We start from the raw sequence: 23030 nt of genomic DNA on the forward strand, positions 1-23030 counted from the left end.
CAGTTAACCCACTGTTCCCAGGCCGTCATTGAAAATAAGAATATGTTCTTAACTGACTTGCCCGGTTAAATAAAGGTAAAATAAAAAATAAATAAAATTAATAAAGCAAAAATTAGTACAATATATCCATAATTAGTACATAAAACAAAAGCAAACACCAAGACAGAGGCAGCCATTGTTACATGGATGTTTGGATCATTTCCTCGTGAAAGAAGTTGAGTTTGATGGGAGAGAGGAGAATAGGGATAGGAAGCTGATTGATCTATTTTCAAGACTAAGATTCCGTCTGAAATGGCACCTTATTGTGAAAAAGTAGTGCAATATATAGCAAATAGGGTTCTATTTCGGACACACCACTCAATTGTTTTTCACACCAAAGGTTAAAGCCACAGTCTGTAACATGTCCCTACCATCAAAGAGTGGGCAACCAACAAGATAAACTGTCTTTAAATGTCAAAGAAATGTAGACATGACCTGAAAATGTCTGCAGTTAACACGAGACAATACATTTCAAAACATGTAACCTTGCGTAACCCTGGATCAGATGACAATTGATACTCGGATTAACACGATACTGTCTAGGCATGAGGCACTTACTTCACTGCTCAAGAGACCCGAGTAGAGAATAACAGGAAGCGACCTCATGGAGCGAGGTCAGGGCTACGGGGACACTTTTGCTGAGACGGTGGTGGTGCCCCCACATCCTATAACAGTGTTGCATAATTTTGGGAGGTGGTTCGACTTGAGATTGTAGTGAATCTCTGGTTTCCATGTGGTCAGGAAGTGAAAAAACTCCCCATTCCTACCCATGATTACAAGCATACCCATACCATGATGCAGCCAAAAACTATGCTATATTTAAAATGTTGAAAACTATAACTAGCAAAATAGTTCAGTGGAGTAACTGATCATCAGAAGACGAGTCCATGAGGCACGATTCACATTTCAGAATGGAAATGGAAACCTTTTTGAAAATGTCTAGATGTGACCTCCTGTGGGGAATGTAGATGTCAAATGGAGCTGGGTGAATTTAAATGTTCAGAAACAAAGTCTGAACTTGTCCAATAAGGAATGCCTGTTTTCGTTTTCTTTTCTGTTGTACAACATTTAGATGCGGTGTGCCCTAATGAACTGCACCCAGGAGAGCAAAATGAAGGAGGCAGATCTATTCACAATCAATCCCTTTTAGTGCGCTATAGACATAATACAGGTGGTGCAGGGTAAAAGGCCACCATATTTGGACTTTGGACCCTCCAGATGAGCTTCAATGCCATACAACTCTCCTACCGTGGCCTCCAATTGCACTTAAATACAAGTAAAACTAAATGCATGCTCTTCAACCATTCGCTACCTGCCCGCCCGTCCAACATCACTACTCTGGACAGTTCTGACTTAGAATATGTCTGGTTAGACTGTAAACTCTCCTTCCAGACTCACATCAAACATCTCCAATCATGCTGCCAAACATACCCTTGTAAAACCGACCATCCTACTGGTCGCCGAAGTCGAGGATGTCATTTACAAAATAGCCTCCAATACCCTACTCAATAAATTGGATGCAGTCTATCACAGTGCCATCCGCTTTATCACCAAAGCCCCATCCATATACTACCCACCACTGCGACCTGTACGCTCTCGTTGGCTGGCCCTCGCTACATACTCGTCGCCAAACCCCCTGGCTCCAGGTCATCTACAAGACCCTGCTAGGTAAAGTCCCCCTTATCTCACCTCGCTGGTCACCATAGCAGCACCCACCTGTAGCACGCGCTCCAGCAGGTATATCTCTCTGGTCACCCCCAAAACCATTTCTTACTTTGGCCGCCTCTCCTTCCAGTTCTCTGCTGCCAATGACTGGAACGAACTGCAAACATTTCTGAAACTGGAAACACTTATCCCCCTCACTAGCTTTAAACACCAGCTGTCAAAGAAGCTCACAGATTACTGCACCTGTACATAGCCCATCTATAATTTAGCCCAAACAACTACCTCTCCCCCTACTGTATTTATTTTGCTCCTTTGCACCCCCTTCCACTGCAAATCAACCATTCCAGTGTTTTAATTGCTATATTGCATTTACTTAGCCACCATAGCATTTTTTGCCTTTACCTCATTTGCTCACATTGTATATAGACTTGTTTTTCTACTGTATTATTGACTATATGTTTGTTTTACTCCATGTGTAACTCTGTGTTGTTGTACCTGTCGAACTGCTTTGCTTTATCTTGGCCATCTTGTAAATGAGAACTTGTTCTCAACTTGCCTACCTGGTTAAATAAAGGTGAATAAAAAATAAATAAATATTGCATCACCCAGGTGGGTACTAGATAGTGATGTTGGGTAGGGTGAGTTAACCCAAAAACCAACTTAAGAGACAGTGAAAGGATCCATAGACAACATAGAAACCACCTTTAAATATCTAAACCCTAAACAAGTGAAATATATCACTTAAATTGATTTGACATGCACAGTCATAGCTAGTGTTACAAGCATGTAATAAAACATATGAATAGGTAATGGTTTAAGCAAGAGGCTTCAAGCTACAACTCATATCACTGCATAATGAGAAACAGAAATGTCCAGAATAGTGTTGCATGGGATGGACTCTAGACTCTGTAGAATGCGTTGATGAAACACAGGGTTGACAATAGGTGAGTTAAGCTGGGAATATATACACAGTTTTGGTTAAATATAGGACTGTGAAGATTAGCATCGACATGCATACAAAACAAGACAAGGAGCATATCAGAACCCACCCCTAGTTCAGAAAAAAATGGTAGAATCCAACAACAGAAACAACATTAACAATAAGATTTTGCCATTACAAAAAAAGGGTGAAAGATGAAAGTACAATGCTTACAGAAGGTATTCATACCCCTTATTCCACATTTGGTTGTGTTATAGCCTGAATTCAAAATGGATCAAATATATTATTTTCTCACCCATCTATACACAATACCCTATTATGAGAAAGTGAAAAAGTTTTTAGAAATCATTGCAAATGTATTCTAAATGAAATACAGACATCTCATTTACATAAGTATTCACACCACTGAGTCAATACATGTTAGAATCACCTGGAATGTACAATATTTGCCCGTTATTCTTAAAAAAAAATCCAAGCTCTGTGAAAATTGGTTGTTGATCATTGCTAGACAACCATTTTCAAGCAATAGATTCTCTAGCAGATAACATTCATTGTCTTCTTCGTAAGCAATTCCAGTGTATATTTGGCCTTGTGTTCTAGGTTATTGTCCTACTGAAAGGTGAATTCATCTCCCAGTGTCTGGTGGAAAGCAGACAACCAGGTTATCCCCTAGGATTTAGCCTGTGCTGAGCACCATTTAGTTTAATTTTAACCTAAAAAAGCTCCCTTGCCAATGACAAGCTTACATTACCCATAACATGATGCAGCCACCACCATGCTTGAAAATATGAGGAGTGGTACTTAGTAATGTGTTGTGTTGGATTTGCCCAAAACATAACATTCAGGATATAAAGTTAATTTCTTTGACACATATTTTGCAGTTTTACTTCAGTGCATTGCAAACAGGATGCATGTTCTGGAATATTTTTTATTCTGTACAGGCTTTCTTTTGTTCACTCTGTAACTTAGGTTGGTATTGTGGAGAAATGACAGTGTTGTTGATCCATCCTCAGTGTTCTCCTATCACAGCCATTAAACTCAGTAATTGTTTTAAAGTCACCATTGTCCTCATGGTGAAATTGCTGAGCAGTTTCCTTCCTCTCCAGCAACTGAGTTAAGGGCACCTGTATCATTGGGTATATTGATAGACCATCCAAAATGTAAAGTTAACACATCTACCAATGACTACCTCTCTCTGGTCTTTGTGGTTGAATCTGTGTTAGAAAATCAATGCTCCACTGAGGGACAGATAGGGGTACAAAGATGAGGTAGTCATTAAAAAAATCATGTTAAATACTATTATTGCACACAGAGTGAATCCATGTAATTTATTATGTGACTTGTTAAACACATTTTTACCCCTGAAATGATTTAGGCTCGTCATAACAAAGGGGTTGAATACAGTGGCTTACGAAAGTATTCACCCCCTCGGCATTTTTCCTATTTTGTTGTCTTACAAATTGGAATTAAAATGGATTTGGGGGGGGGTTGCATCACTTGATTTACACAACATGCCTACCACTTTGAAGATGCAAAATATGTTTTATTGAGAAACAAACAAGAAATAAGACAAAACTGAAAACCTGAGCGTGCATAACTATTGACCGCCCCAAATTCAATACTTTGTAGAGCCACCTTTTGCAGCAATTACAGCTGCAAGTCTCTTGGGGTATGTCTCTGTAAGCTTGGCACATCTAGCTACTGGGATTTAAAAAGAAAATTCAAGCAAAACTGCTCCAGCTCCTTCAAGTTGGATGGGTTCTGCTGGTGTACAGCAATCTTTAAGTCATACCACAGATTCTCAATTGGATTGAGGTCTGGGCATTGAAAAGGTAATACACCAAGACATTCAAATGTTTCCCCTTTAATCCTTTGATTGTTGATTTAGCAGTATGCTTAGGGCCATTGTCCTGCTGGAAGGTGAACCTCCGTCCCAGTCTCAAATCTCTAGAAGACAAACAGGTTTCCCTAAAAAATATCCCTGTATTTAGCCATCCATCATTCCTTCAATTCTGACCAGTTTCCCAGTCCCTGCCGATGAAGAACATCCCCACAGCATAATGCTGGTGTTCTTAGGGTGATGAGAGGTGTTGGATTTGCGCCAAACATAGCATTTTCCTTGATGGGCAAAACCCCCAATTTTAGTCTCATCTGGCCAGAGTGCCTTCTTCCATATGTTTGGGGAGTTTCCCACATGCCTTTTGGCGAACACCAAACATGTTTGCTTATTTCTTTCTTTAAGCAATGTTTTTGATAGCATTTGATAGTCTTCCATATTGCAGGCAGTGGGAGAGACTGGGGTTCAATTCCCCAACGGGGAGGAAGGAGTAGACTGTCCTTGTAAATAAGAATTTGTTCTTAAATGATTCCATGTGTTATTTCATAGTTGTGATGTCTTCACTATTATTCTACAATGTAAAAAATAGCAAAAATATAGATAAATCCTGGAATGAGTAGGTGTGTCCAAACGTTTGACTCGTACTTGCTTAATTAATATTATGGTGTTTCTATTCCATTAAAAATGAATAACCCTCTGGGCAAATTCAGTCCGTTTCGCTCTCGGAGCGTACACTGGACATTCGGACCAAGGGGTACTGTTGATTTGAGCATTCTGGCCTTACAACAGCAGTCAAGCACCCAAGCTAACCTTGGTTAGCTTCCTAGCTACTTCCAGACACAAATGAGACCACTCTGACCATTTTACTCGCCCTAGCACAGCTGGTTATGCAGTTTATGTTATCCAGAGGGCTGGTGACTAACTGTGCTGCTGGAAACAATTTAATTGCGCTTTTTTGCCAACGTTTACTGTCCATATTCAACAGGTGTTGAGCGAACATAAATTCATTATTCTCCACTCCAGCACACTCAGACGAGAGGGCTCTGAAATCGGTGTAGATAGCCAGAGCGAATTTACGAATGTACCCGAATGTCCATTGAGTACACACAACGACTATTCTATTTAGCTAATCTAAGAATGACGGGAATTATGGAGTTAATTAAGGTTGGGTAGTTAATTAGCCTTTAGTTAATATAAAGTTTGATGTATAACTACTAATGTTAGGTAGCTAGCTAACATGCCGGTACCTACTGCTGTAATGATATGCTATGTGGTTCGTAAGGACTGCGTGGCTAACAAATTGTCAGCTAACATAACGTGTACGGTAACTTATTTGAAAAGTTATTACTTTATTACATTGAGTACCAAGCTACCCCAAGGTTGCACTCTATCGACTCTGCGGCTTCAGCATGCTTTTGATTCATAGTCGATAGCGCACTGGACTTCGGGCAAGAAGGTTGAGAGTTCGAAACCTGCTCCCTGATTTGTTTCATTTGAAGTCATGCACAATTACTGTGTGATGATGGCATCTCAGGTAAGCAGCACTGGGCGTTCTTCCATCCAACTTCTACATAGCTAGTAGTTAGCTCCTACGATTCAGTGTCGGTTCATAACATCCTACTGTATTACATAGCTACATACATACCGTATATAACATTCGACTATATTACGTACAGTTGAAGTACACCTTAGCCAAATACATTTAAACTCAGTTTTTCACAATTCCTGACCTTTAATCCTAGTAAAAATTCACTGTCTTAGGTCAGTTAGGATCACCACTTTATTTTAAGAATGTGAAATGTCAGATTAATAGTAGAGAGAATGATTTATTTCAGCTTTTATTTATTTCATCCCATTCCCAGTGGGTCAGAAGTTTACATACACTCAATTAGTATTTGGTAGCATTGCGTTTAAATTGTTTAACTTGGGTCAACTGTTTCGGTTAGTTTTCCACAAGCGTCCCACAATAAGTTGGGTGAATGTTGGCCCATTCCTCCTGACAGAGCTGGTGTAACTGAGTCAGGTTTGTAGGCCTCCTTGCTCGCACACGCTTGTTCAGTTCTGCCCACAAATTTTCTATAGGATTGAGTTCAGGGCTTTGTGATAGCCACTCCAGTACCTTGACTTTGAAATCCTTAAGCCATTTTTCCACAACTTTGGAAGTATGCTTGGGGTCATTGTCCATTTGGAAGACCCATTTGTGACCAAGCTTTAACTTCCTCACTGTTGTCTTGAGATGTTACTTCAATATATCCACATAATTTTCCTGCCTCATGATGCCATCTATTTTGTGAAGTTCACCAGTCCCTCCTGCAGCAAAGCACACCCACAAAATGATGCTGCCACCCCCGTGCTTCTTGGTTGGGAAGGTGTTCTTCGGCCCGCAAGCCTCCCCCTTTTTCCTCCAAACATAACGATGGTCATTATGGCCATTGTTATGGCATCATGACATAATTTTATGGAATTTTCCAAGCTGTTTAAAGGCACAGTCAACTTAGTGTATGTGTAACGGCGTTCTTCGTTTGTAGAAAGAGAGTCGGACCGAAATGCAGCGTGGTGGTTACTCATGTCGGCTACCAAATACGGTTCCCAATCAGAGACAACGAGAATCACCTGACTCTGATTGAGAACCGCCTCAGGCAGCCAAGCCTATGCAACACCCCTACTCAGCCGCAATCCCAATAACACAAAACCCCAATACGAAATACCACAAAAACAAACCCATGTCACACCCTGGCCTGGCCAAACAATCAACGAAAACACAAAACACTAAGACCAAGGCGTGACAGAACCCCCCCCCCCCCTAAGGTGCGGACTCCCGGACGCACCTCAAAACCATAGGGAGGGTCCGGGTGGGCGTCTGTCCATGGTGGCGGTTCCGGCTCGGGACGTGGACCCCACTTCATTAAAGTCATAGTTCCTCCCCTTCGCGTCCCGGGATAATCCACCCTCGCCGCCGACCATGGCCTAATAGTCCTCACCCAGAACCCCACTGAAGTGAGGGGCAGCTCGGGACTGAGGGGAAGCTCGGGATTGAGGGGAAGCTCGGGATTGAGGAGAATCTCGGGATTGAGGGGCAGCTCGGGATTGAGGGGCAGCCCGGGATTGAGGGGCAGCCCGGGATTGAGGGCAGCCGGGACTGAGGGAAGCCCAGTACTGAGAGAAAGCCCAGTACTGAGAGGAAGCCCAGTACTGAGATGAAGCTCAGGCAGGTAGTAGGCTCCGGTAGATCCTGGCTGGCTGGCGGATCTGGAAGATTCTGGTTGACCAGCAGATCTGGAAGATTCTGGTTGACTAGCAGATCTGGAAGAATCTGGTTGACTGGCAGATCGAGAAGACCATGGCTGACTGGCGGATCTAGCTGCTCTATGCAGACTGGCAGATCTGGAAGAGACTGGTTGACTGGCAGATCTGGAAGAATCTGGTGGACTGGCAGATCTAGAAGATCATGGCTGACTGGCGAATCTAGCTGCTCTATGCAGACTGGCAGCTCTTTGCGGACAGACAGCTCTGGCTGCTTCATACCGACTGACAGCTCTGGCTGCTTCATACAGACTGACAGCTCTGACTGCTCCATACAGGCTGACAGCACCCTGCAGACTGACAGCTCCTTGCAGACTGACAGCTCCTTGCAGACTGGCAGCTCTTTGCAGACTGACAGCTCTTTGGAGACTGACAGCTCTGGCTGCTTCATGCAGACTGACAGCTCTGGCTGCTTCATGCAGACTGACAGCTCTGGCTGCTTCATGCAGACTGACAGCTCTGGCTGCTTCATGCAGACTGACAGCTCAGGCTGCTTCATGCAGACTGACAGCTCAGGCTGCTTCATGCAGACTGACAGCTCAGGCTGCTCCGAACAGGCAGGAGGCTCCGGCAGCGCTGTAGAGGAGGAAGGCTCTGATAGAGCTGAACAGGCGGGAGACTCCGACAGCGCAGGAGGGAAGGAAGGCTCTGATAGCGCTGAACAGACAGGAGACTCCGAAAGCACAGGAGAGGCGAGGCGCACTGTAGGCCTGATGCGTGGTGCTGGCACTGGTGATACTGGAGCGAGGACACGCACAGAAGCCTGCGGCTGCTACCGGAGGACTGGTGTGTGGAGGTGGCTCTGGATAGACCGGACCGTGCAGGCGCACTGGAGCTGAGCACCGAACCTGCCCAACCTTACCTGGCTCGATGCCCACTCTAGCCCGGCCAGAAGGGCTGGCATGAACCGCACACCTGCACTGGAAACACCGTGCGCTCCATAGCATAACACGGTGCCTGCCCGGTCTCTCTAGCCCCCGGTAAGCACAGGGAGTTGGCCATACTCCCTGCCTTTGGGGCTGCTTTTCGGGCTTCCATCCGCGTCGCCGTGCTGCCTTCTCATACCAGCGCCTCCGGCCTCCAGTGGGACGGCGATATTCTCCAGGCTGAGCCCAGGGTCCTTTCCGGTCCTCCCAAGTCCAGAAGTCCTTTGATCAGGCGCAACAGGAGAGCTCTCTGAGACTCTGCTACCTTTCCTGAGCCCTCCCCCAATAAATATTTGGTGGTGACTTTGGGTTTCTTTCTGCGCTGGTGTCTTTCTCTTCGACTCCATTCTCCTATAGCCCTCTTCGCACTGCTCCAGCGAATCCCAGGCGGGCTCCGGCACCGTGGGTCGACCGCCCACCTACTGGAAACATAACGTAAACAGCGCTCTCAGACCAAGTGCCTCCGTTCGCTGCTCATGCTGTCGCTGCCTGTTACCACGCCTGGTCCGTGTGAGGTGGGTGAACGTCTTCGTTTGTAGAAAGAGAGTCGGACCAAAAATGCACGTGGTGGTTACTCATGTCTTTAATGAAACAATCGTGATACATGAAATAACTTCTACTGAAATCTAATTACAGCCTATCTGGTGAACACTACACAGAGACAGGAACAATCAATACACAGTGAACCCCGGCTACTAAATACGGTTCCCAATCAGAACAGTCACCTGACTCTGATTGAGAACCGCCGGAGCCAAGCCTATGCAACACCCCTACTCAGCCGTAATCCCAATAACACAAAACCCCAATACGAAATACCACAAAAACAAACCCATGTCACACCCTGGCCTGACCAAACAATCAACGAAAACACAAAACACTAAGACCAAGACGTGACAGTATGTAAACGTCTGACCCACTGAACTATAAATGAAATAATCTGTCTGTAAACAGTTGTTGGAAAAATGACTTGTATCATGCACAAAGTAGATCCGACTTCAACTGTAACAATAATACATTACTGAACATAAACTCTTTAATCCCAACCTTCAGCCACTCTAAGCACATCCCACCTACTGTATCACCATAGACCACCCTTGTTTGGTTTCCATGTGCCATATATTCTTAAATTGTGCTGTGATGTTTTACATACGTTTTGAACGTTGAATAGATTTTAGATTTTAGATTCTTCAAAGTATCCACCCTTTGCCTTGATGACAGCTTTGCACACTCTTGCCAATCTCTCAACCAGCTTCAAGCGGTAGTCTTTGAACAATCTAAATAGAATGAGATAAATATATTTTGATTTGTTTAACACTATTTTGGTTGCTACATGATTACATATGTGTTATTTCATAGTTTTGATGTCTTCACTATTATTCTACAATGTAGAAAATAGTAAAAATAAAGAAAAACCCTTGAATGAGTAGGTGTGTCCAAACTATTGACAGGTATTGTATAACGTATGTATCAGAAAATCTGTAAAAACAAAAACAAGATGTGTCCTCTGAAGGGAGGGGGGAGGGGGAGTGTTGGATGGGTTAATAAAAATACAAAATACTACAAAAACAAACCACAAAATGTGGAAAAGTTCAAGGTGTGTGACTACTTTCTGAAGGCATTGTAGATATAGGCAGGGACGAAAAGCCACGTGTTAAAATATTTAGGTGGACGCAACGAATAACTGCTGCTGCCATCCCACCGACAAAACATGCCCCCAACCAACCCCTCCTCCCATTTTCTCTGCCATCCCTGGCCGGTAATTCAGGTGTGGTCAAAGCAGGGGGGCGAGCATGCACCCCCTCTCACCTCCAGACGGTCCTGGTGTCGGCCAAAGACCCCATGGACCCGAAGGAGCCCTGGTAAAAGCTTTTCAGGAAAGTGGGAGCGGAGAAGGAGGAGGAGAGACTGAAGTTGGACTCGCTCTCCGACACGCTGCGCGTTCTCGAGGTGGGCACGGGGCTGGGATAGTGTTCAAAATAAAGAAACCAAGGTTATTGTGGAATAAATGTGGTCTGCAAAATAAATGTTCATTAAAAAAAAAGAAGAGTCATGCCATGGGCTGGTGACATTATGATGTTGACTGTGTCTGTAGGGTCTGTTCTGTTGGTTGTGTTCTTTTTGTGTTGTGAAAATAATGTTCATCAGCAGAAACTAGACCGGATTGACTCGTTTTAAAGGGAATCAAATCTGTTATGGTGGGAAATTGAAGAATGTAAAATAGATGACATTGTTAATGTAGAACAGATGATGGGCGCATAAATGATTTGTCAGTTAGTGACGTACTCATTAGTGTGGACTTTCCATGACAGTTAGTTTTAGCGTCTTAAAGCTGAAATCCACATAAGGAGAACAGTGCCACTGTTCACGCCAGCACATTCGTTATTGTTTTATAGATGCAATGTAGGAGAGAAGCATCCAGCATCCTGTAAACATAGATCTTTTTTTACAGTAAATACTCTGCTGTTCTATCACGTGTGCAATGAAATCCGAGGGAAAAAACTGTGTTAGTTGTTTAAAGTAACTTCCTTGCTGTTGTAAAATGGATGTGTCAGTTTCACCATTACGAATTCCAGCTTAAAAACAAAACTTTCCATCAATATTTCAATAACAGTAGCTGTCAATGTGTCATTGCTAGCATTAGCCTCTAAAGAACACGTTCCACATTCAAGTACAATATGAGGTGCTATTTTATAAAAGGCCCTATGCCAATCTTATTTACATCACAAATAAAGCATGTTTCCTCATCACAAGATGCTGTCTATACACAAAAGGGCAAATCACCAGGCTAGAATGAGAGAAGCTTCAGAAGAAGATCTGCATCTACACACATAGAAATAGAACAAACAGAATAGTCATTCAATTTCTACGTCTGTGCACGGTGCTAAATTGCCTTCAGAAAGTATTCATGCCCCTGGAATTTCCCAAATTTTGTTGTGTTATTGCCAGAATTCAAAATTGATGCACTTTTTTTTTCTTACCATCTACATGGAATACCCCATAATGGCTGTTTTTCTGCAAAGGGACCAGGACGACTGGTCCGTGTAAAGGAAAGAATGAATGGGGCCATGTATCGTGAGATTTTGAGTGAAAACCTCCTTCCATCAGCAAGGGCATTGAAGATGAAACGTGGCTGGGTCTTTCAGCATGACAATGATCCCAAACACACCGCCCGGGCAATGAAGGAGTGGCTTCGTAAGAAGCATTTCAAGGTCCTGGAGTGGCCTAGCCAGTCTCCAGATCTCAACCACATAGAAAATCTTTGGAGGGAGTTGAAAGTCCCGTGTTGCCCAGCAACAGCCCCAAAACATCACTGCTCTAGAGGAGATCTGCATGGAGGAATGGTCCAAAATACCAGCAACAGTGTGTGGAAACCTTATGAAGACTTACAGAAAACGTTTGACCTCTGTCATTGCCAACAAAGGGTATATAACAAAGTATTGAGATAAACTTTTGTTATTGACCAAATACTTATTTTCCACCATAATTTGCAAATTAATTAATTAAAAATCCTACAATGTGATTGTCTGTTTCTTTCTCATTTTGTCTGTCATAGTTGATGTGTACCTATGATGACAATTATAGGCCTCTCATCTTTTTAAGTGGGAGAACTTGCACAATTGGTGGCTGACTAAATACTTTTTTGCCCCACTGTATATATGTATATTTTTCTTACCAATCTACATGGAATACCCCATAATGACAAAGTGAAAACACATACATATATGTATATTTTTCTTACCCATCTACATGGAATACCCCATAATGACAAAGTGAAATCATATATATTTTTCCTTAACCATCTACACGGAATATCCCATAATGACAAAGTAAAAACATATATATTTTTTCTTACCCATCTACATGGAATACCCCATAATGACAAAGTGAGGGAGGGGATTTATTGAAAATGAAATACAGAAATCAGATTTACATAAGTATTCACACCCCTTTGCTGACACTCCAAACACAGCTTAGGTGCATCCAACGTCCCTTGATCATCCTTGAGATGTCACTACAACTTGATGGGAGTCCACCTGTGGCAAATTCAATTGTTTGGATGATTTAGAAAGGAACACACCTGTCTTTATAAGGTCCACAGTTGACAGTGCTGTCCCCAGTCCACCTAGCCGTGCTGCTGCTCCAACTTTTCTGCCTGCTGCTATGGAATCCTGACCTGTTCACCGGACGTGCTACCTGTCCCAGACCTATTATTTGACCATGCTGGTCATTTATGAACATTTGAACATCTTGGCCATGTTCTGTTATAATCTCCACCCGGCACAGCCAGAAGAGGACTGGCCACCCCTCATAGCCTGGTTCCTCTCTAGGTTTCTTTCTAGGTTTTGGCCAATCTAGGGAGTTTTTCCTAGCCAACGTGCTTCAACACCTGCATTGCTTGCTGTTTGGGGTTTTAGGCTGGTTTTCTGTACAGCACTTTGAGATATCAGCTGATGTACGAAGGGCGATATAAATAAATTTGATTAGATTTGACAGTGCATGTCAGAGCAGAAACTATACCATGAAGTCGGTAGATCTCCGAGATAGAATTGTGATGAGGCATATATCTGGGGAAGGGTATGTGGTCTCCATCATTGGGAAATTGAAAAATATATGGAACTACCCAGACCTAGAGTTGGCCGTCCAACCAAACATATCAACCAGGCAAGAAGGACCTTGGTGAGGGAGGACACCAAGAACCCAATGACCACTCTGACAGAACTACATAGTTCCTTGGCTGAGATGGTAGAACCTGCCAGAAGGACAACTGTCTCTACAGCACTTCACCAATCTGGGCTTTATGGGACAGTGGCCAGACAGAATCCACTCCTGAGAAAAAGGCACATGGCAGTATGCGTGTAGTCTGAAAAAAGGCACGTGAAAGACAGAGTATTAGGAAAAACAATTCTGTGATCAGATGGAGAAAAACCAGGAACAGCTCATCCCTAGCGTGAAGCATGGTGGTGGCAGCGTCCTGCTATGGGGATGCTTTTCAGCAGCAGGGACTGAGAGACTGGTAAGGACAGAGGAAACAATGACTGGAGCCAAATACAGGCCAATCCTTGATGAGAACCTGCTTCAGAGTACAACCGACCTTAGACTGGGGTGAAGATTTACGTTCCAACAGGACAATGGCCGCGAACATACAGCCAAACAAACCCGGAATGGCTTCAGAACAATGTTAATTAAAGTCCTTGAGTGGCTGAGCCAAAGCCCAGACTTGAATCCCATTGAAAATCTGTGACTTGATGATTGCAGTTCACTGCCGCTCCCCATCTAACGTATCAGAGCTTGAGAAACTCTGCAGGGAAAATCTAAGAAAATCCCCAAATACAGATGTGCAAAGCTGATACAGACATACCGAAAACAACTCAAAACTGTAATCGTCGCCAAAGGTGCTTCTACAAAGTATTGACTCAGGGATGTGAATATTTATGTAAATTTGATATGTCATCTTCAATAAATTTGCAAACATTTCTAAAAACCTGTCATTATTGTGTGTAGATAGAGAAGACATTTAATCAGTTTGGAATTCAGGCTGTAACATGTGGAATAAGGGGTGTGAACACTTTCTGAAGGCAGTGTAAATGGATAGAACCAAACTATTGGGGCCAGGGTCCATTAGGTCCATCTTTATCTCATTCTAGTCACGTGGGAAGGAAGTGACATAAGGATAACAGGAAGTGAAGTGTGTGGCTTGGTGTCATGGCCTTTGTTTGTTTGTTTACCTGCTCTGCAGTAGTTCGGGGTTGACAGACTGCTGCCTACGGAGCAGAGCCTTGCTGTGGGTACCAGTGCCCCCCTGTTGGACTCCCTGGGTGGACGCGTCGTTGAACGAGATGCGCTTCTTCACGGGCAGGTGGCTGAAGGTGTGGGCACGTCGCCGGAACTGGAGGGCATCTGGGTCGTCGTCAGGGAAACCAGGGGGCGTGCCTGGTGGGGAGTCGCCGGGAGAGTCGTCCGCCTGGAGGGAACAGAGTGATGAAGATGAGGAATATGTAGAGAATGATGACTTGCAATGTACATCGGAGACCATTAATACACTTCCTGACCCCATACCTTCTTATATATATATAGATTTTGTATTTGGCATGCAGGAGTTGGCTATACAGCACAAACAGATCTGAGACCAGAATAGTGTTGCATGAGGTGGACTCTAGACTCTGGAGAATGCATTGAGGTACACAAAAGTTGAAACTCTAGGATAGAAATCAAACACAGGTAGAATTCAAAACTTTCTGCTATGATACATAACAAATTCTGCATAAAATCTAATCTGATTCCGAAAACTAAAATACTTAAGCAATTACTAGCAATACAACTTCCACACTCAATTCCAAAGCCAACAGGTCTTCACTTACCGACTACTAGCAAGTGTCCTCACTCACTCAATACGGTACAACTCCACACACTCCAACTCTCTTAGTCCTATTCCCCGATGCCTCTGTGCCTCCCCATGCTGCTCCACTCATCTATTGTACTCTAATAAGCTGCACCCTGTGACTCACTGCATCACACTACAGGAGGGAAGGCCCTACACAGCTCCGTTCCAAACTAAACCCTCCATCCCTACCCTTACGCCGTCGCCGACTCCCTCTCACACATCTGACATGTAAGAAAAATGCAGGGCTACCTTGAAAAAGATACCTGGCCTCAATTGATCTCCCCTGCTTAAATAAAGGTTAAATCAATGCTGGTACTCCACATAGCTTGCGTAGAGGTTGGAATTATTCCTATGTTCCTCAAACATAGTCAGTCCATTCAGCGCTGCCACAGACCAACAAAGGGCATTGGGATATGACTCAGAGGTACTTTTGTTTGGTTTGGGACTAGGCCCGTTTCACATTGTGAAGAGGCTAGTATAGGCCCCTCTAGTTCCAGTGTTGGAGGGCCTGTTTACAAGGAAGTGTAAAGGAAGTATTGAGGCATTGCTCAGCAGACACAGAGCAGGACACATCCCGTCTCTGTTTCCTACCCTGGCCTCTGTGTCCGGAGACCGCCCTCAGATCATAGTAGAGGCCTCACTCAGCTCAAAACACAGGTCCCGAGGCCAGGGGGTAACACACCACACAGAAACATACACAGACACAAAGATAGGCAAAAACATGGACCCACACAAACATGCATGCACACACATGTACACACAGACTCCCAGAGACAAACACGCACGAACACACATGTCCACACAGACTCCCAGAGACAAACACGCACGAACACACATGTACACAGACTCCCAGAGACAAACACGCACGAACATACATGCGCACCCAGTCACAGTCAGCTGTGGGAAAAGGCAACTAAGGTGAATAGAACACATCTGACACCGTCCTTGATTTTGTAGAGGTGTTGACACGTGTGCTGAGTAACAATATTTTTATAACATTTTTTATATGACCGGATAATGAATGAAAGACTGGTAGATCGGGGGAGGGGAGGTATTGTTGTTGAGTAATACTATATTTCTATGTTCTAGGTTGTTGTGAACTGTGAGCGAAGGTGGTAACTTTGCATACTAGTTGTAGGTGCTTGTGATGTACATCTCGTGATGTTTTTACAGGAGAAAGCAAACTCACTCACACTTCTGGGGCATGTGAGGACTCATATGTTTGTGTGTGTGGTCCTACTATGATTTAAAGTAGGGATCACCATCTAGATTCAGTAGCGGGCCAATTTTTTCTTGAGTGGATGGTCAGGGGGCCAGAACATAATTACAAATCATTTGTAGATTGCAAATTGAACGCAAGTAACACAAACAGATATAACATTTGACTAAAACATTATAATTTCAAACCTTGTTTAGATTTGTATATGTCACGACTCCTACCGAAGTCGAAGCCTCTCCTTGTTTGGGCGGTGCTCGGAGGTCGACGTCACCGGTCTTCTAGCCATCATTGATCCATTTTTCATTTTCCATTGGTTTTGTCTTGTCTTCCTACACACCTGGTTTCAATCCCATTCATTACCTGTTGTGTATTTAACCCTCTGTTTCCCCTCATGTCTTTGTCAGAGATAGTTTGTTATTCAGTGTTGTGTTGTTTGTATTGGTGCGCGACGGGTCCTCGTACCCCTTTGTTTATTGTTACATTTAATGTTTGGAGTTATGTCTCGTTTATCGTTATTAAATAACTCCATTCAGTTTGATGCTCCTGTGCCTGACTTCCCTGCCACCTATACACACAACTCTGACAGTATACGATCACATATGTCTTAATTATGCGTGGGAATAGTTTGTAAAAGTAAAAGTTTGTAGTTTACAAAATTTAAATCAGCCTTTTAAGTCCAACAAATACATATTTTGGGGTGGGAAAAAAAATCAGTTGGGGAACCTTGATTTATGGTATAACATGTACCTTCCCTGTCTCTCCCCGCCCATGCCCATTGCCAAAATGTCTGACGGGGGGAGGGGGATTGGCCAGAGGGTCGACATCACACCCCCGTCCCACATTTTGCATCCTTGTGACACTAGAGTGAACAACTCCGCCATTAAACAACCGTCCAGGCTACGTTGGAAAATGTATTCAGGAAAAAAACCTGGGAATATTCATGTGTCATGTTTGTTTTTTAAACAATCTTTGAGAACTAACAATCACCAAAATTAAAGCTATACAGTAAAGGAGAATATTTTTTTATTTTTTTAACTGTATCCACTTTGTTATTATGTTTCAGAAAAACAACACTTTGTTAGTTCTCAAAGATTGTATTATAAAAAATATATAGGTCCATTATCTTTTCTGCCATGAATATTCCCAGGTTTTCCAGCATTGTATTATCCATGGCAAAATTAATAGAATTGCAGGAAACGAGCTTTAAAAGTGGAACATTTTCTCTCAGCTGCTTGGCAGAATGTGTAGAATTACAGGAAATTAGCTTTAAAAGTGGAACATTTTCCCTCAGCTGTTTGGCAGAATGTGTAGAATTACAGGAAATTAGCTTTAAAAGTGGAACATTTTCCCTCAGCTGCTTGGCAGAATGTGTAGAATTACAGGAAATTAGCTTTAAAAGTGGAACATTTTCTCTCAACTGCTTGGCAGAATGTGTAGAACTACAGGATATTAGCTTTAAAAGTGGAACATTTTCCCTCAGCCTCTTGGCAGAATGTGTAGAATTACAGGAAATTAGCTTTAAAAGTGGAACATTTTCTCTCAGCTAATTGGCAGAATGTGTAGAATTACAGGAAATTAGCTTTAAAATACACTGCTCAAAAAAATAAAGGGAACACTAAAATAACACATCCTAGATCTGGGGAACACTAAAATCACACAAAAATGATCAATGGAAATCAAATTTATCAGGCCATGGAGGTCTGGATTTGGAGACACACTCAAAATTAACATGGAGAACCATACTACAGGCTGATCCAACTTTGATGTAATGTCCTTAAAACAAGTCAAAATGAGGCTCAGTAGTGTGTATGACCTCCCTACAACGCCTGGGCATGCTCCTGATGAGGTGGCGGATGGTCTCCTGAGGGATCTCCTCCCAGACCTGGACTAAAGCATCCGACAACTCCTGGACAGTCTGTGGTGCAACGTGGCGTTGGTGGATGGGGCGAGACATGATGTCCCAGATGTGCTCAATTGGATTCAGGTCTGGGGAACGGGCGGGCCAGTCCATAGCATCAATGCCTTCCTCTTGCAGGAACTGCTGACACACTCCAGCCACATGAGGTCTAGCATTGTCTTGCATTAGGAGGAACCCAGGGCCAACCGCACCAGCATATACTCTCACAAGGGGTCTGAGGATCTCATCTCGGTACCTAATGGCATTCAGGCTACCTCTGGCGAGCACATGGGGGGCTGTGCGGCCCCCCAAAGAAATGCCACCCCACACCATGACTGACCCACCGCCAAACCGGTCATGCTGGAAGATGTTGCAGGCAGCAGAACGTTCTCCACGGCATCTCCAGACTGTCACGTCTGTCACATGTGCTCAGTGTGAACCTGCTTTCATCTGTGAAGAGCACAGGGCGCCAGTGGCAAATTTGCCAATCTTGGTGTTCTCTGGCAAATTCCAAACGTCCTGCACGGTGTTGGGCTGTAAGCACAACCTCCACCTGTGGACATCGGGCCCTCATACCACCCTCATGGAGTCTGTTTCTGACCATTTGAGCAGACACATGCACATTTGTGGCCTGCTGGAGGTCATTTTGCAGGGCTCTGGCAGTGCTCCTCCTGCTCCTCCTTGCACAAAGGCGGAAGTAGCGGTCCTGCTGCTGGGTTGTTGCCCTCCTATGGCCTCCTACACGTCTCCTGATGTACTGGCCCGTCTCTTGGTAGCGCCTCCATGCTCTGGACACTACGCTGACAGACACAGCAAACCTTCTTGCCACAGCTCGCATTGATGTACCATCCTGGATGAGCTGCACTACCTGAGGCACTTGTGTGGGTTGTAGACTCCGTCTCATGCTACCACTAGAGTGAAAGCACCGCCAGCATTCAAAAGTGACCAAAACATTAGCCAGGAAGCATAGGAACTGAGAAGTGGTCTGTGGTCACCACCTGCAGAACCACTCCTTTATTGGGGGTGTCTTGCTATTTGCCTATAATTTCCACCTGTTGTCTATTCCATTTACACAACAGCATGTGAAAATTATTGTCAATCAGTGTTGCTTCCTAAGTGGACAGTTTCATTTTACAGAAGTGTGATTGACTTGGAGTTACATCGTGATGTTTAAGTGTTCCCTGTATTTTATGTTTTTGTCGTTTTACCTGTCATCCAGAGTGATTACCAGTTTGTGCATTCATCATAGCAGGTATAGTAAGTGCACTTTTCCTCAATAAAGTAACTATTACCAGTTTGTGCATTCATCTTAAAATAGCAGGTATAGTAAGTGCACTTTTCCTCAATAAAGTAACTATTACCAGTTTGTGCATTCATCTTAAAATAGCAGGTATAGTAAGTGCACTTTCCTCAATAAAATAACTATTACCAGTTTGTGCATTCATCTTAAAATAGCAGGTATAGAAAGTGAACTTTTCTTCAATAATGTAACTATTACCAGTTTGTGCATCTTTGATATATGAAATAGCAGGTATAGTAAGTGCACTTTTCCTCAAATAAGTAACTATTAGCAAAGTCAGCACTAGAAAACAAACAAATAAAGCTCAGCTCCATGGAAAAATGTGTAGAATTGCAGGAAATTGGTTTAAAATGCTCACATTTCTGTACAGCGCCAACATGGGGGCCTGTAAAATGTAGCCACATGGACAGCCGACTGCCAAGCCCCCACCTCAGCCCCTTCTTGCTCTCCCACCTAACTGGCTTTTTCTCTTTTCACGGAAAGATGTGTAGCTATGAAAAGCCAACTGACATTTACTCCTGAGGTGCTGATTAATCCAAGATGGCGTAGCAGTCAGACGTCTTTGTCCTGTCGTGTCCCTTGTATATATCGTTTTACATATTTTTTGTCGCATATCCTTTAAAATATTTTGCTAAACCTCATCATCTAAATACTCTCCTGCAACCCGCCTCGCCCAATGTGGCGTGGATCTGCTTTTTTTCCCTAAAGTATTTATATTTACTTCGGATCTGGAATCCCTCAACTGAAGCTAGCCAGCTAACTACCAGATATCAGTCAGCAAACCATTGCCAGCGGTCATCAGCTAACCTTCAGCTCGGAAAGCTCTCGCCAGTTTTGAACAACGTGACTCTAACCAGAGCATAACGGACCATTTATTGTTATCCCTGGATTCCTACCGCAAACTGAACATTTTCATCTGGATCTTCACAAATAGCAACCGCAATCTCCGGATGACTACTCCTGGCTAGCGTTTCCATCCCAGAGCAAGCACCAATTTAGCTTGTAGCTAGCCCGGCCAGGACTCCTGTGCTACCACCGAAGCATACTGATACTAATACCAGCCTGCTAGCTACCTAGAGCAACTTGGAACCCTACTAATTACACGACTGGTCTATCGACGCCACCGCATGACGAGGCAAAGACAGACTTACCCGCATCGCGACCCCCCAAAAGGCTAACTTTCTAGCCCCTGCTATCTGCTTGCTTGCTAACCCGGTCTGCTAACTGCTAAACTGCCGGGCCCTGGTCTGCTAACTGCTAGCTTGCCTGCCCGGTCTGCTAACTGCTAGCCCTTGCTAACTGCTTGCTTGCTAACCCGGTCTGCTAACTGCTAGCCCTGGCTAACTGCTTGCTTGCTAACCCGGTCTGCTAAGTGCTAGCTTTCACTGGTCTACTAACTGCTAGCCCATGCTAACTGCTTGCTTGCTAACCCGGCCTGCTAACTGCTAGCTTGCCCACTATGCCTTGAATCTATGCTATCGTGCCCAGAATCCTGCTCCTTTTACTCTCTGTTCTGAACGTGCTAGACGGCCAGTTTGTATAGTCTTTAGCCGTACCCTTATTCTACTTCTCCTCTGTTCCTCTGGTGATGTGGAGGTTAATCCAGGTCCTGCAGTGCCTAGCTCCACTCCCACCCCCCAGGTGCTCTCATTTGTTGACTTCTGTAAACGTAAAAGCCTTGGTTTCATGCATGTTAACATTAGAAGCCTGATCCCTAAGTTTGTTTTACTCACTGCTTTAGCACACTCTGCCAACCAAGATGTCTCAGCCGTGTCTGAATCCTGGCTTAGGAAAACCACCAAAAACCCTGAAATCTCCATTGCTAACATTTTCCGCCAAGATAGAACTGCCAAAGGCGGCGGTGTTGCAATCTACTGCAAAGATAGAAAGTAATACAGAACTCTGCAGGCTAAGTCTGTACCCAAACAATCTGAGCTTCTACTTCTAAAAATTCACCTTTCCAGAAACAAGTCTCTCACTGTTGCCGCTTGCTATAGACCTCCCTCTGCCCCCAGCTGTGCCCTCGATACCATATGTAAAATGATTTCCCCCATCTAGCTTCTGAGCTCCTGCTACTTGGTGACCAAAACTGGGACATGCTTAACACCCCGGCCATCCTACAAAATAAGCTTGATGCCCTCAATCTCACACAAATTATCAATGAACCTACCAGGTACAACCCCAAATCAATAAACACGGGAACCCTCATAGATGTCATCCTAACTAATTTGCCCTCCAAATACACCTCTGCTGTTTTCAATCAAGATCTCAGCGATCACTGCCTCATTGCCTGCATCCGTAATGGGTCTGCGACAAAACAACCTCCACTCATCACTGTCAAACGCTCCCTGAAACACTTCTGCGAGCAGGCCTTTCTAATCGACCTGGCCGGGGTATCCTGGAATGACATTGACATCATCCGGTCAGTAGATGATGCCTGGCTATTCTTTAAAAGTGCCTTCCTCACCATCTTAAATAAGCATGCCCCTTTCAAAAACTGTTGATCTAGGAATAGATATAGTCCTTGGTTCACGCCAGACCTGTCTGCCCTTGACCAGCACAAAAACATCCTGTGGCGTTCTGCATTAGCACCGTGATATGCAACTTTTCAGGGGAGTTAGGAACAAATATACACAGGCAGTTAGAAAAGCTAAGGCAAGCTTTTTCAAACAGAAATTTGCATCCTGTAGTACGAACTCAAAAAAGTTCTCGGACACTGTAAAGTCCATGGAGAATAAGAGCACCTCCTCCCAGCTGCCCACTGCTCTGAGGCTAGGAAACACTGTCACCACCGATAAATCCACTATAATTGAGAATTTCAATAAGAATTTCTCAACGGCTGGCCATGCTTTTCACATGGCTACCCCTACCCCGGTCAACTGCCCACGCTCTCCACAGCAACCCGCCAAAGCCCCCACCCTTTCTCCTTTACCCAAATCCAGATAGCCGATGTTCTGAAAGAGCTGCAAAATCTGGACCCCTACAAATCAGCCGGGCTAGGCAATCTGGACCCTCTCTTTCTAAAATGATTTGCCGAAATTGTTGCAACCACTATTACTAGCCTGTTCAACCTCTCGTTCGTATCGTCTGAGATTCCCAAAGATTGGAAAACTGCCGCGGTCATCCCCCTCTTCAAAGGGGGTGAAACTCTAGACCCACTCTTGACCCAAACTGCTACAGACCTATATCTATCCTACCCTGTCTTTCTAAGGACTTCGAAAGCCAAGTTAACAAGTTAACAGATTACTGACCATTTCGAATCCCACCATAACTTCTCAGCTATGCAATCTGGTTTCAGAGCTGGTCATAGGTGCACCTCAGCCACGCTCAAGGTTCTAAATAAAATCATAACCGCCATCGAAAAGAGACATTACTGTGCAGCCGTATTCATCGACTTGGCCAAGGCTTTCGACTCTGTCAATCACAACATTCTAATTGGCAGACTCGACAGCCTTGGTTTCTCAAATGATTGCCTCGCCTGGTTTACCAACTACTTCTCTGATAGAGTTCAGTGTGTTAAAT

At 44.0% G+C, this 23030-nt stretch overlaps 1 protein-coding gene across 2 annotated transcripts in view; it reads right to left on the reverse strand.

Moving 5' to 3' along the window:
• The window catches only part of tbc1d4 (TBC1 domain family, member 4), a 139054-nt gene that overhangs the window by 41687 nt on the left and 74337 nt on the right, over positions 1-23030 (reverse strand). The window contains exon 12 of one of the 2 annotated variants that reach the window (XM_035773109.2): positions 14437-14713. In XM_035773109.2, coding sequence (XP_035629002.1) covers positions 14437-14713 — 277 coding nt within the window. The remainder of the gene's footprint in view (positions 1-14436; positions 14714-23030) is intronic. The other variant, XM_035773108.1, reaches the window with a different exon arrangement.

Source organism: Oncorhynchus keta, chromosome 7 (assembly GCF_023373465.1).
Source record: "Oncorhynchus keta strain PuntledgeMale-10-30-2019 chromosome 7, Oket_V2, whole genome shotgun sequence".
In the NCBI taxonomy this organism is placed as follows: domain Eukaryota; kingdom Metazoa; phylum Chordata; class Actinopteri; order Salmoniformes; family Salmonidae; genus Oncorhynchus; species Oncorhynchus keta.